At 43.5% G+C, this 15330-nt stretch overlaps 1 protein-coding gene and 1 long non-coding RNA gene across 2 annotated transcripts in view; one reads left to right on the top strand and one right to left on the bottom strand.

The window, feature by feature from the left end:
- Positions 1-15330, bottom strand: part of LOC129045387 (uncharacterized) — an 81849-nt gene that overhangs the window by 13537 nt on the left and 52982 nt on the right. The window lies entirely within an intron of this gene.
- The window catches only part of CLSTN2 (calsyntenin 2), a 608040-nt gene that overhangs the window by 578334 nt on the left and 14376 nt on the right, over positions 1-15330 (top strand). Inside the window, exons 11-12 of the mRNA XM_045903664.3 lie at positions 2845-2993; positions 4826-5043. Coding sequence (XP_045759620.1) covers positions 2845-2993; positions 4826-5043 — 367 coding nt within the window. The remainder of the gene's footprint in view (positions 1-2844; positions 2994-4825; positions 5044-15330) is intronic.

Below are 15330 nucleotides of genomic sequence, written 5' to 3'. Positions count from 1 at the left end.
GTAATCATTGTACTACCATTTCATGCACTATAGGAGCCCAGTGGGGACCTAAATGAGGGAAGCTGGGGTGGTCTCAAGGAGGAGGTAACAGTAAAACAAATGATAGTTGAAGAAGGCAAGGATTAAGCTCTTGGTTGGCTAGGGATCACATTACAGGGACCTTATGTGGGTCAGTATCATCACCACTACTCATGGGACACCCACCTCCTTTTAAGAGTCCAGGAACAGGGCGCCTGGGTGGTTCAGTTGGTTAAGTGACTGCCTTCAGCTCAGGTCATGATCCTGGAGTCCCTGGATCAAGTCCCGCATCGGGCTCCCTGCTCGGCAGGGAGTCTGCTTCTCCCTCTGACCCTCCCCCCTCTCATGTACTCGCTCTCTCTCATTCTCTCTCTCTCAAATAAATAAAATCTTTAAAAAAAAAAAAAAAAGTCCAGGCACAGAACAGGGAACTCTTTAAAAGACAACCGAGTCAGATCAGGGAAAAGTTAATATAGATGGATTTTTTCCTTAAACTCATAATAACATACTCAGTCTCCTTCATGGCAAGAGAAATGTAAATTGAAACTACACTAAGGTAGCATTTATCACCTATCGGACTGGCAAAAATCCCAAATGACAGCATATTCTGTTGAGGTTTTGAGAAAAAAGGCATTCCCATACACTGGGAGAGGGAGTGTATATTGATAACATTCCTAGCAATGGGGAATTGGGCAACATTTGTCAAAATTTAAAGTGCATATACTCTTGGACCTAACCATTTCACATGGAGGGATTTATCCAAGAGATATATATTTGCACACATATGAAATGTGCACAAGATTATTCATTGTCACATTATTAGTAAAAGATTGGAAATGATCCAAATGTCCATAAGAAACTGGTTAAATTATAATTTTATACTCAGTAGAATATTATACAGTGTTAAAAAAGAGGAATCTTATGATGTACTAACACAGAACAGTCTCCAGGATATGAGCTAAGTAAAAAAATTAAAGTACAATAAAGTATGTAAAAAGCTGCCATTGGTGGAAGAAAGAAAAAAGGAAATTTATATTCATAAGAACGCTGAAGTATAACTTTCAGGATAGGCTAGGTAATGCTGCAGTAACAGGTGACTAAAACATTTCAGTGGTTTATACAACTTTTTTTTTTTTTGTCCACACCCAGTGTCCATTATATATTAGCTTTGGCTCTGATCCATATACCACCCCCACTGTGAGACCCAGGCTGATGGACCAGGCCCTAAGGGAACCTGGCAGGTTTCATGGCAGAGGGAAAGGGACATGGCAAACCAGGAACTGGCTGTGAAATCTTCCACATGTGTGTGAACCAGATAATACTTCTGCCCACATTTCATTGGCCAAGCAAGTCACAGGAGCACTACTGAGTACAACAGGGCAAAAAAATGTGCATCTTGCAGAGAAGCGTTCCCTACGTCACATAGTCAAGTCTATGGACAATGGGACAGGCATGTATAAGCCTCCCACTGGGAGGGGAAGCAACTAATAATGAACAGTAATGCAACCTGGCACTAAGAAATTAATATAACAGTGACTACTTGTGGGATGGGATATTGGAAACTGGGTAGATAGGAATAAGATGGACACTTTCACTTAGTACATATGTATATTTGAATTATGTGAATATATTATCCAAAGAAAAATGTTGCCAAGTAGCTACATAAAAATATATCCAGATCAGGGGTACCTGGCTTGCTCAGTTGGAAGAGCATGCAACAACTCTTGACTCAGTTGGGGTTGTGAGTTCAAGTCCCACGTTGAGTATAGAGATTACTTAAAAATAGATAAAAATATATCCAGATCTCCTTTTCCTGTGACATGAACTTTGGACACATCATCCAAATGCACTGATAAACTCCTGACATCTTACTGATAATAATTCCTACTCAGAGGCATGTGAAGATCAGCAAACGGGTCCATCCCATGGCAGTTCTCCATGCTCGATGCCAGGAAGAGTAACTGCGGGGGCTTTGCAGGGAGAAGCAGGAGTCTGTATCTGGTTTATCTGGTTTGACGACTCAAGTGACTGGGTGGAGAGCATCGTAGCCCCCAGACCTTCACCAAGTGTGGGATACGGGGGACTGTGAGCCGAATAAACAGATAATAGGCCTGGGACAGTTGGCACGAGTGAACACAGCAAGTGAGCAAAACTCCTGGAAAAGCAGAGTTGAGCCCCGGGGAAGCAAGACCAGGAATGAGATCTAAGAGAGAAGGAGAGCCATTAACTGAAAAATAAGCTTTAAGGTTGGAAGCCTGGATCAGGAAGGGGAGCACAGGGTGAACTGAGGAGCAGTTTAAGGTCAAAGACCAGACCACTGAAAGGAGCCAAAGCCCCCGTTTCTAGGCAGCCAGCTGACAGGGCAGGCTGTCCAAGGGCTGAAAGGCTGCTCAGGACCCCACAGCGGCATGGGGCAGGGGCCACGCCACCACAGGCTAGACCACAAGAGCCCTGTGATGGGGATTCAGAATCCCACCCTGTGGCTCAAGAGTTTCAAACCCCCGGGAATCTTACAGGGCAGCCTGGAAGCCCCCCAGGGGTAGCAGGAATTGTTTGAGGGGTTAAAACAGTCATCCAGGGCTCTGGGTGTTATACGCAACTAAAGAATCATTGAACACTGTATCAAAAACTAATGATGTACTATATGGTGGCTAACTGAACATAGTCCAAAAAATAGTGTAAAAAAATAAAACTGTCATCCGTGTGCATGGCTGCTACACTTGCAGACACTCTGGAGACACTGGGCCTTTGTGGCCTGTACGTGGAGATGGTGGCCTCCGTTACTGATCACTGTCCCCCATGCCACCACCCCGTTTCCTCCTCCAGTACCACTTCAACCCCTCGCAGTCCGTCCTGGTGATGGAAGGTGACGACATTGGGAACATCAATCGTGCCCTCCAGAAGGTGTCCTACATCAACTCCAGGCAGTTCCCGACGGCGGGTGTGCGGCACCTGAGAGTCTCTTCCAAGGTCCAGTGAGTAGACAGACGCTGGTCAGCCAGGGGCTCAGCTGAGGTGGTGGGGATGGTCCCTGGGGAATGTTCCCTGGCAAAACAGAATTCACCTTTTGTCTGCTATTTGCAGTTTCTCTGCTAGCCCTATGAGGATGCCCCAATGGATCTCTGTTCTCTCCTTGTTTTCTTCAGAAAGAAAATGTTCTGTTCCTTTGCCAGCACAAATCCAGCTTTCTCTATTTAATTCAGAATCCAATGTAGTACTGCATCCCGTAAATTCTCAGAAAGCTTGGTTTTTAGTGGTCTGACTTAAGGTTGCAGAAGCTGGTACATAGTAGGTACTTGACAAATGTTTATTAAATTGGATTAAATCAGCCAGCCCAGCTTTGTAGAGCAACTAAATACCACAAGTATGCAAGAGAGAGAGGGTATGGTTCTTGTCCCCAGGGGATCAGAGTTCAGTAAAGGAGATGAGACTCTTTATTAGTGAAGCCTGTGGATAATTCCCTTCTTGGTCCATCCAATCGTTTCTCAGCCACAGCAACTGCCTGGTAGGGCAGCAAGGATGGGACCCCAGAAAAACTCCTGGCAGGCAGAAGGGGAATCACCTAGTCCCTGGAGCCGGGAGAAGAAGCCAGAGGACAGGAACAAGGCTGGGAAAGATGGGTCTGCTGACTGCCACGTAACTGGGGCAGGGACAGGTGCCAGGCTAAATCCCACAGGCAGCAATCATATTCAATAGTTCTAGTGACAGAGGAGGCACTCCCCCACCTTCACACTAAGGGCCACCCTTGGAGGCCTGCGATAGGGAGCAAGCACCTCCAGCTCAGCTCCGCACTGCAGTCAAAGAGAGGGACCAGGCTTCCATAAACTGACGAGCAGCATGGTGCCCTCTGGGACTGGTGCAGCGAAGGCCAGACAAAACCAGGGGCAGGAACACACCACTGCTCCCACAACTTGCCCACCCCAAAGAAGAGGGAGTGCCTCAGCATGGTGTCCACCCAGACTGCGCTTCCCTCAGGAACTTTCCCAAGGGCTACAAGTTGATGGCCGCCACCAGCTGGAGTCTACCCAGCGTTCCCAGAGCGGCCATGTGGGCCCCGGGGCTCTTGTAGCCTAGGTCTTTGGCCCAGATGAGCAGCGGAGAGTGGCAGTGACTCGAATGCCTGATGCAATCTGATGAGGGTGTCAGGTCTGCCAACATTTACTGAGCTCCACCCACGATGCAGCCTCTGGCGTTGGCTTCTTTTCTATATGTCAGCACATTTAATCCTTGCTATTATGAGGTAATTAATTATTGTCATCCCCACTGTATAGATGGAGAAACTGAGGTTCCCAAGAGTCACACCTTGCCCGGGGTCACCCAGCCCCACAGTGGCAGAACCAGGCCACGGACCTTGTCTAACTTCTCAGGCCTTGCTCATGCGGTCACAGCATTCTGCCTTCCAGGTGTTTCTGTGGCAGTGTATCAGGAGAAAGGAGATGATCCGTGGCACATCTACAACAGGAGCACTGTGGGAGCTCCTCGTAGAGAGACAACATACATGAGTGCAAGAGAGTTCAGCCCTGGGGTCTCAGCAAGATGCCTGTACCCAACCAGTTAGACGGCAATTTGCTTACCAAATTCTAGTGCACATACCAAGCAGTGGCTAATTAATGTTACCACTGATTACTTAGTTTTGACTATCATGTGGCTTTCAATCTGAATGTCTGCTGATACCCTCTGAGACCCCGAGGCAGTCCAGAGACCTCGGCAAAGACAAGAGGTGGTTGTGTGTCTCCTCGTCCCCGGCTACGTGGTAGATGCATTCATGGCTCGCTCTTCAGTGCGGTGACCGCAACTGTTTTCCCAGGTGCTTCGGAGAAGATGTGTGCATCAGTGTCCCCGACGTGGATGCCTATGTGATGGTGCTGCAGGCCATCGAGCCCCAGATCAGCCTCCGGGGTACGGACCGCCTCTGGAGACCCACCACCCAGTTTGAAAGTGCCCGAGGGGTGACCCTCTTCCCAGACCTCAAGATCGTGAGCAGCTTCGCCAAAGCCGAGGCCCCGGGTGACCTGAGGACAACAGGTACAGATGCACACTGGGTCGTGGGGCAGGAGCCTTCCATTCTCAGAGCCACGCCAAGTCCCACTTCAGGCCAATACCATCATTCACCATGGCAGGGAATTTCTGATAGCAAAGCAAAGCAAACAAACCTGCAAACAACACAAATAACAGGGAAATGAACTATTTGGCAAATAATTGGTCCACCCATGTACGTGATAGGATGTTGGAGGGAGGACATTTATGCCAAATGGTAAATGAAAGAAAGCAAGATGCAAATTACAGAGTACCTACAACACACACCAGAAAATGCCAAGAAGAAAACACACCTGATGTTAACAGTGCTGTTCTCTGAGACACCTAAGAGCCAATTTGTCTCTGCTCCCCTTCACTTGGCTGCAAATGCAAAATGTTCAATAGTGAGCCTGTATTATTTTGATGATCAGAAGAAAAGCTAAAGAAGCACAAAGAAAACATTTAGCTGCACCTTAATAGACACACAGTGAAAGTCAGGTCTGATCCAGCAGCATTAGTCTCAGCTCTCAGGGAACTTTCCAGCATGTCCATTATTGAGAGGGCTACCGATGGAGGCAGAGTAATTGGAATGATCTGCCAGGGAAAAACACTCCGTTGCAGGGAAAGCTATGGTGCACTCAGCTGGCGGGGATGGGGATGGTGACAGGAAGGAAGGATAAGGAAAGAAGGGAAACCCAGGGTCCAGATCTACAGGGGAAGTACCTGTTTAACCGTCCTCTGCGGCCTCCTCCAGGAGAGGACTTCTAGCTCTCCCTCTCTGCCTCCAAAGCAGCTGCTAATGATGTGCTGGAGCCCATGGGCCTGAGTCCCTAAAGGGCTGCTCCTCTAACAGTCCTAATTACTCACTGCCTTAAGCCACCCTGGTCCCTAGGGAATGGGGTACCTCCAGTGCAGCCCTTCTTAGCTCATGACAATAGATGGCGTCTTCCAAGTGTCCCTGCCGGGACAGGGCCCTTGCCTGGTGACACTCCCAGGTGCATTAGGGCCTGTGAGCTTTCCCTTCCCCTCATTTGGAGCCACGATCAGATGGGAAAAGGAAGGGCCTCTGACCACAGTGGCTGCAGGCTGTAACTGGGAGCATGTGGACGTGCTAGGCCTGCCCCTGGCTGACAGGCAATGCCAGGGAAAAGCAGTTACCTGGGGCTCTAACTCACCTTCTATTTATGAGCGGTGCGGGCAGAGCACAGAGCCACGTGCCCGAGAGCTCTTATGGGTACTTTTTACATCTTCCTCTTATTGTTGTTAGGATAATCGTTACTATGGATGCCTTAAGTAAGGAGGCTCATGGTATTTGCCAGCAGGCCTCAGTGACCCGCCCCAGCATCATCTTCTGCCCCTACTGACCTACTCCTCTTTGTGCTGTTTCGGTACCAAAGACAGGCAAGTCCCCCATGTACACCCCTGTCTCTCACACCTCTGTGTTCTCACCTTTGCTCGTGCCCTACCCTCTGCCTGGTAGGTCCCTGACACTCCCCATCCGCGTTACTGCTGGCAAACATCTCCCCACCAGCACTCTGCCCCCTCGACTGGGCTAGCTCTCCTGCTCTGTACGCCCCCCATGACTGATGCTTCCCTGACCTCCCCGCCCCCCCCCGCCACATCTGCTAGCCCTCAGAGGCAGTTATCAGTTAATTAAGCCAGACCAGGGGCTCCATGAGCGCTCAACCATGGCTGATTCGCCTCTAAATGCCTGAGCCCAGCACAGTCCCTTCAGCACAGTGGGAATCAAGAGAAGTACAGATGGAAGATAGAACCTGTAATGTAGCCACAGAAGAACAATGAGAAAATGCTCAACATTTATACCATGACTCCTACCTAGTGTGAGCAATCAGCCGGCCACATGGGGAGGTAGGAGTAAGATGACCTAAACTGACCTGATAAGAAGCTGGCAAAAAACTCCAGAAACCATGCAAAGGCCATTTGGAATACAGATACACATATGCTATTGCTAATGATAGGCCTTCAATGTATATTAATGTGATTTTAGATTTTGCCAGTGAAACATGAAGCCATTGAGAATGACAAGCATCTAAAAATCAAGCATACGAAATTATTTAGAATAATATATATCTGGTGAGAGCAAAAAATATTTTTGGTATCACTAAAAAAACAGAAAATAATTATTTAAAATAATTCTCTCCTCTTTTGTAAATCCTTTTTAATTTCTATTTTCATAAATGTTTTATAGTATACAAAATATATTAGTCCACTTTATAAATAAATAACTATACATATTTAAATGATCTCGGTTCAGAAATTTTTCCCAAAAGGGCTACAAAATCAAAAGCATTTGAAGACTACTAGCCCCAAGGTTATGAATTTATAAACTGTGGAATCAGAAAGTCATGGCTTCTGTCCCAGCTTTTCCCCTAATATCTGTGTAAGCCTGGGCAATCTGCCCTACCCCCCGGACTTCAACTTCACTGCTGGTGAAATGGGGATAATAATAGTACCCTATTTAATATCTACCTGTTAGGATTGTTTGCACAGAGCCTGGCCCATAGCAAGCACTCCATAAATACCACTTTTATTATTTTCTTAAATCCAGTATAGTTAACATACAGTGTTATATTAGTTTCAGGTATACAATATAGTGATTCAACAATTCTGTACATCATCCAGTGCTCATCACAAGAGCACTCCTTAATCTCCTTCACCTATTTCACCCATCCCCCACCCACTTCCCCTCCGATAACCATCAGTTTGTTCTCTAGAGTTAAGGGTCTGTTTTTTTGTCTCTTTGTTCATTTGTTTCTTAAATTCCACATATAAGTGAAATCATATAGTATTTGTCTTTCTCTTACTGCATTTCAAGATCCATCCATGTTGTTGCAAATGACAAGATTTCATTCTTTTTTATGGCTGAATAATACTACACACACACACACACACACACACACACACTTCTTCTTTATCCATTCATCTGTCATTGGACACTTGGGCTGCTTCCATAATTTGGCTATTGTAAATAATGCTGCAATAAAAGTAGGGGTGCATAGGTCTTTTCAAATTAGTGTTTATGCATTCTTTGGGTAAATACCCAGTAGTGGAATTACTGGATCATATGGTAATTCTATTTTTCATTTTTTGAGGAACCTCCCTACTGTTCTCCACAGTGGCTGCACCAGTTTGCATTCCCACCAACAGTGCATGAGGATTCCTTTTTCTCCACATCCTCGTCACTTCTTGTTTCTTGTGTTTTTTATTTTAGCCATTCTGACAGGTGTAAGGTGATGTCTCATTGTGGTTTTGATTTACATTTTCCTGATGATGAGTGACGTTGAGCATCTTTTCATGTGTCTGTCAGCCATCCGTGTATCTTCTTTGAAAAATGTTTGTGTCAGAAGACACGATACACAATACTTTTATCAGATTATTTCTTTTGGGGGTGTTTAGTTGTATAAGTTCTTTATATATTTTAGATACTATCTTTTATCAGATATGTCATATGCAAATATCTTCTCCCTTTCAGTAGGTTATTTGTAGTTTTGATTATTGCTTCCTTAGCTGTGCAAAAGCTTTTTATTTTGATGTAGTCCCAGTGGTTTATTTTTGCTTTTCTTTCCCTTGCCTCAGGAGACATGTCTAGAAAAATGTTGCTATGGCCAATGTCAGGGAAATTATTGCATGCACTCTCTTCTAGGATTTTTATGGTTTCTGGTCTCTCAGGCCTTTAATCCACATTGAGTTTATTTTTGTATATGGTGTAAGAAAGTGGTCCAGTTTCATTCTTTTACATGTAGCCGACCAGTTTTCCCAACATTTGTTGAAGAGACTCTTGTCTCCTTTGTTATAGATTAATTGACTTATAAGCATGGGTTTATTTCTGGGCTCTCTACTCTGTTCTATTGATCTATGTGTCTTTTTCTGTGCCAGTACCATACTGTTTTGATTACCACAGCTCTGTAGAATATCTTCAAATCTGGGATTGTGATGCCTCCAGTTTTGTTTTCCTTTTTCAAGATTGCTTTGACTATTTGGGGTCTTCTTTGATTCCATACAAATATTAGGATTGTTGTTATAGTTCTGTGAAAAATGCTGTCAGTGTTTTGATAGGGATGCATTAAATCTGTAGATTGCTTTGGATAGTATGGACATTTTAACAATATTTGTTATTCCAATCGATGAGCATGGAATGTCTTCCCTTTTGTGTCATCTTCAGTTTCTTTCATCAATGTTTTATAGTTTACAAGAGTACAGGTCTTTTACCTCCTTGGTTAGGTTTATTCATAGGTATTTTATTATTTTTGATGCAATTGTAAATAGGATTATTTTCTTTTTAAAGATTTTATTTAGAGAGTGCAAATGAGAGAGCACACATGGGTGGTGGGGGGGAGGGGCAGGGGGGAGAGGGGTAAGCAGATGCCCAACTGAGTGGGGAGCCTGATGCAGGGCTCAATCCCAGGACCCTGGGATCATGACCTGAGCTGAAGGTAGACATTTAACCAACTGAGCCACCCAGGTGCCCCAAATGAGATTGTTTTCTTAATTTCTTTTTTCTGCTGTTTTATTAGTGTATAGAAATGCAATAGATTTCTGTATACTGATTTTGTATCCTGCAACCATACTGAATTCATTATCAGTTCTGATAGTTTTTTGGTGGAGTCTGTAGGGTTTTCTAGGCATAGTATCATGTCAGCTGCAAATAGTCAAAGTTTTACTTCTTCCTTACCAACTTGGATGCCTTTTATTTCTTTTTGTTGTATGATTGCTCTGGCTAAGACTTCCAGTACTATGTTTAATAAAGTGGTAAGAGTGGATATTCTTGTCTTGTTTCCAATCCTAGTGAAAAGCTCTCAGTTTTTCACCAATCAGTATGATATACCTGTGGGTTTTTCCTATATGGTCTTTATTAAGTTGAGGTATCTTCCCTCTAACCCTACTTTCTTGAGGGTTTTTTATCATGAATGGATGTTGTACTTTGTCAAATGCTTTTTCTGCATCTATTGAAATGATCATATGGTTTTCATCCTTTTCTCTTGATGTGATGTACCACATTGATTGATTTGTGAATACTGAACCATCCTTGCATCCCAGGAATAAATTCAACTTGATCATGGTGACGGATTTCTTTAATGTATTGTTGGATTCGGTTTGTTAATATTTTGTTGAGGATTTTTGCATCTATGCTCATCAGGGATATTGGCCTTAGTTTCCTTTTTTTTTTTTTTTTTTAAGATTTTATTTATTTGACAGAGACACAGTAAGAGAGGGGAACACAAGCAGGGGGAGTGGGAGAAGGAGAAGCAGGCTTCCCGCTGAGCAGGGAGCCCAATGCAGGACTCGATCCCAGGACCCTGGGCTCATGACCTGAGCTGAAGGCAGACGCTTAACGACTGAGCCAGCCAGGCACCCCAGCCTTAGTTTTCTTTTTTGATAGTGTCTTTGGTTTTGGTATCAGGGTGATGCTGACCTCATAGAATGAATTTGGATGCTTTCCTTCAATTTTTTTTTGAATAGTTTAAGAATCTTCTTTAAATGTTTGAAAGAATTCACCTGTGAAGCCATGTGGTTCTGGACATTTGTTTGGAGGTTTTTGATTACTGATTCAATTTCATTGCTGGTAATTGGCATGTTCAAATTTTCTATTTCTCCCTGCTTCTGTTTTGGGAGGTTATATGTTTCTAAGAATTTATCTATTTCTTCTAGAGGTTATCTAATTTGTTGGTATATGATTTGTTACACACATTCTCTTATAAACCTTTGTATTTCTGTGGTATTGGCTATTATATCTCCTCTTTCATTTCTGATTTTATTTTAGCTCTTTTGGGGGTGGGGAATGAATGTAACTAAAGGTTTATCAATTTTGATCTTTTCAAAAAACCAACTCCTGGTTCACTGATCTATTGTTTTTTCTAGTTATCTATATCATTTATTTCTGCTCTAGTCATTATTACTTCCTTCTGCTAGCTCTGGGTTTTGTTGTTCTTTTTCTAGTTCCATTAGGTGAAAGTTGATTATTTGAGATTTTTCTTTCTTCCTGAGGTAGGCCTGTATTGCTATAAATTTCCCTTTTAGAACAGCTTTTGCTGCATCCCAAAGATTTTGGATTGTTGTGTTTTCATTTGTCTCCATGTATTTTTTTATTTCCTCTTTATTTCTTTGTTGACCCATTGATTGTTTAGTAGCACATTACTTAATGTGGTCTTTCCAGATTTTTTTCTTGTGGTTGATTACTAGTTTCATAGCATAGTGGTCAGAAAAGATGCATGGTATGACTTCGATCTTTTTGAATTTGTTGAGGCTTGTTTTGTGGCCTAATATGTGATCTATTCTGGAGAATGCGCCATGTGCACTTGAAAAATGTATATGCTGCTGTTTTAGGATGGAATGTTCTGAATGTATCTGTTAAATCCATCTGGCCCAATGTGTCATTCAAAGTCACTGTTTCCTTGATGATTTTCTGTTTGGATAATGTATCCATCAATGTAAGTGAGGTGCTGTAGTCCCCTACTGCTATTGTATACTACTATCAACTACTTCCTTTATGTTTGTTACTAGCTGCTCTGTGTATTTGGGTGCTCCCATGTTGGGTGCATATTTACAATTGTTATTATCTTCTTGTTGGATTATTTCCTTTATGATTATGAGAATGTCCTTTGTCTCTTGTTACAGTCTTTGTTTTAAAGTCTATTTTGTCAGAACTATTGCTATTCTGGCTTGCTTTTCACTTCCATTTGCATGATACATGCTTTTTCATCCCTTCACTCAATCTGCATGTGTTTTTAGGTCTAAAATGAGTCTCTTGTAGGCATTATAGAGATAGGTTTTGGTTTTTTATCCATTTCATCACCCTGTGTCTTTTTATTGGAGCATTTAGTCCTTTAACATTTAAAGTAATTATTGATGGGTATGTACTTTTTGCCATTTTGTTACTTGCTTTATGGTTGTTTTTGTAGTTCTCCTTTGTTCCTTTCTTCTCTTGCTCTCTTCTCACATGGTTTGTTGGCTTTCTATAGTGATCTACTTGGATTCCTTTCTCTTTATGTTTTGCATATCTATTCTGGTTCTTGATTTGTGGTTATCATTAGGTTTGTGAATAACATCTTCTGCATGTAGCAGTCTATATTAAGTTGTTGGTCACTTAAATTTGAACACGTTCTTTACTCCTCCCTCCCACCCCCACATTTTAGGTACATGGTGTCATACTTTATATCCTTTTATTTTGTGAGTCCCTTGACTGATTTTTATAGATATACTTTATTTTTACTGCTTTTGTGCTTACCTTTTTTACTCTTTATGATCTTTTCTTTCCACTCAGCAAATTGCCTTTAACATTTCTTGTAGAGCTGATTTAGTTGTCATAAATTCCTTTAACTTTTGTTTTTCTGGGAAACTCTTTACCTCTCCTCCTACTCTGAATGATAGCCTTGCTGGTTAGAGTACTCTTGGCTGCAGATTTTTTCCTTTCAGCACTCTGAATATATCATGCCACTCCCTTTTGGCCTGCAACCTTTTTACTAAAAAATTAGCTGATAGCCTTATGGGTTTTCCTCATACGTAACTGCTTTCTTTTCTCTTGTTGTTTTTAAGATTCTCTCTTTGTGGTGCCTGGATGGCTCAGTCAGTTAAGTGCCTGATTCTTGGTTTTGGCTCAGGTACTGATCTCAGGATAGTGAGATCAAGCCCATGTCAGGCTCTACATTGAGCATGGAACCTGCTTAAAATTCTCTCTCCCTCTGCCCTTCTCCTGGTGCTCACTTGCTCTCTCTAAAAAATAGTAATAGGGGCACCTGGGTGGCTCAGTTGGTTAAGTGTCTGCCTTCAGCTCAGGTCATGATCCCAGGGTCCTGGGATCAAGCCCCACATTGGGCTCCTTGGTCAGCGGGAAGCCTACTTCTCCCTCTCCCTCTGCCTGCTACTTTCCCTGCTTATTTATGTGCTCGCTCACTCACTCTCTCTCTCAAATAAATAAAATCTTAATAAAATTCTCTATGACTATTCTTTGCCATTTTATTATTATGTGTCTTGGTGTGGACCTCCTTGGGTTTTGTTGGGGTCCCTCTGCTTCCTGGATCTGGATTTGTTTCCTCCCCCAGATTTAGGGAATTTTCAGTTGTAATTTCTTCAAGTAAATTTTCTGCCCCCTTTTTCTCCACTTTCTGGCTCTCTATAATGCAAATGTTATTATGTTTGATGGTGACACTGAGTTCCCTAAGTCTCTCTCCGTTTTTTTTTTTTCTCCCCCTCTGTTCAGGTTGATTGCTTTCCATTACTCTGCCCTCCAGGTCGCTGATCTGCTTCCTCTAGTCCATGTATTCCCTCTAGTGTATTTTTAATTTCATTTATTGAGCTCTTTATTTCTAATTGGTTGGTTGTTTTTTGTCTGTTGAAGGTCTCGCTGAGGTCCTCCACTCTTTTCACCAGTCCATGGAGTGGCTTTATGACCATTATTTTAAATTCTTTATCAGGGATATTATTCTTCATTTTTGTTTAGGTCTCTTGCTTGTGATTTTGTTCTGTTCTTTCATTTGGGACATATTCCTCTCCCCTCATTTTGTCTAACCCTCTGTGTGTTTCTGTGTGTTGGGAAAGTCAGCAAGGTCTCTTGCTCTTGAAAGTAGTGGCCTAATGAAGATGTCCTGTAGTGCCCTGCAGTGTCCCCATTCACCAGGATCAGTACTTCAGGAGTATCTCCCATGTGCGTGTTTTTTATGACCTACTGCTGTGGATGAGCTGCTTTTGCCTTCAGTCCAGTGGTCTGCAATGGCTTTCTTGGCCTATTGTGAGCAGGATTTGGTCTCTGTGGTGGTAGCCAGTCTGGGCCTGCCTTGAGCTGAGTCAGATCAGGCATTTGACAGAAATGCATTAACATCGAACTGCAGGGTACTTTCCCTGTGTTGTTCCTTAAGATTTTATTGGTGGGTGGAACCTGTAGTCAGACCAGATGTCTGCCCCCAGCCTACTGCTGGGGCCAGTTTGGTATGCATGGTTATCTTCCCCTCTCCCCAGGGCAGGAATCACTTTGGATTGGTGCTGGTCCCTTTCAGGGCAGCTTACACAGTGCCAGGTTTGTGGCACCACTTTGGCTGGGCTCTGGCCAAGGTCATATTGGAGGGGGCTGATCAGCAGGAGAACCTGGTGCAGGTGTGCTGTAGGAGGGAACACGGAGTGCAGGCCGGGCTGGAGGGGGCATGTCTGCAGGAGAACCTGGGGATCATTTCACTGTTAGCAAGTTAGATAGCACATGTTGGCACTGTGCTGGTTCCCTCGGGTGTCTATGTGTCTCGGCTGAGGAGCAGGGGAGGGAAATGGTGCCACATGCCCCTTTGTTCCTGGAACTTTCAGCACATGCTCGCCCATATACCCCAGGCATTTTTCAAACTGCTGCTTCTATGTTGTATCTCCACAGGCTGTTTGTTGTGCTGTCTCTATAAGGGCAAGGACTGAGTTTCCTCTCACCTCCTGCCTCTCCCAGAGCCAAGCCCACGGATTTTTAATGTTCCAGGTGTTAAGCACTTCTGCTTGTAACAAATCATGAAATTATGCCCGGCTGGTTTTCAAAGCCAATTATAGGTATTCATCTTCCCTGTGCCTGGGGTGTTTGGTCGCCTGTGTGTTTCCCCTTTCTATGTCTGTGGCATTCCTCCTTCCTGCAGACCCATTTAGCTCCGGACTATGTCTCTGCCCTTCCTACCCTCTTTCATGTGGCCTCTTCCCTACATTTAGTTGTGGAGTTGGTTCTGCCAGTCTTCAGGTTGTTTTCCGATTTACACCGATGTGGTATTATCTAGGTATATCAGTGGGATGAGGTAAACTAGGGTCCTCCTACTCTGCCATCTTCCCCAGAAGTCCCAATACTTTTAAGTTAGGACTGCCAACGTGTGCAGCATTCGAATACTCAGACGTCCCTCTGGAAAATTGGGGGTCACAAAATCAGGCCAGGATTGCTAGACTGACCAAAAGATTGCCAACTAACCAGTTTACTTAATCATTTTATTATATTATCTCCATAATATAATTGTTTATAATAATAAATATAATAATATGCTCCATATGAGCCCCTGGGTTAGACACTGAGGAGTTGGTCATAATAAACAAAAAAAAAAGTGCTACTTCCCTGGAAAAACTCAGGGTCTGCCGGGGTGACAGATATACACACCATGATCACATGGGGAAAACTAGGACAGCATGGTAGAAGGGCACTTATATCTGGCCCCAAATGAGAACTATCGCTTATTGAGCACCTACTAGGTGCCAGACACTGTCTTTATTCCTCTCAAGACCCTCGCCCTCTTTACAGATGAGGAAATTGAGAGGTAGATAGTTCTCTAA

This window comes from Mirounga angustirostris, unplaced genomic scaffold (genome assembly GCF_029215605.1).
Source record: "Mirounga angustirostris isolate CCGP_5_RB_7025 unplaced genomic scaffold, mMirAng1.0.hap1 SCAF_1, whole genome shotgun sequence".
NCBI lineage: Eukaryota > Metazoa > Chordata > Mammalia > Carnivora > Phocidae > Mirounga > Mirounga angustirostris.
Note: the sequence above shows the minus strand (reverse complement) of the source record. Positions and strands in the feature narration are given on the sequence as shown.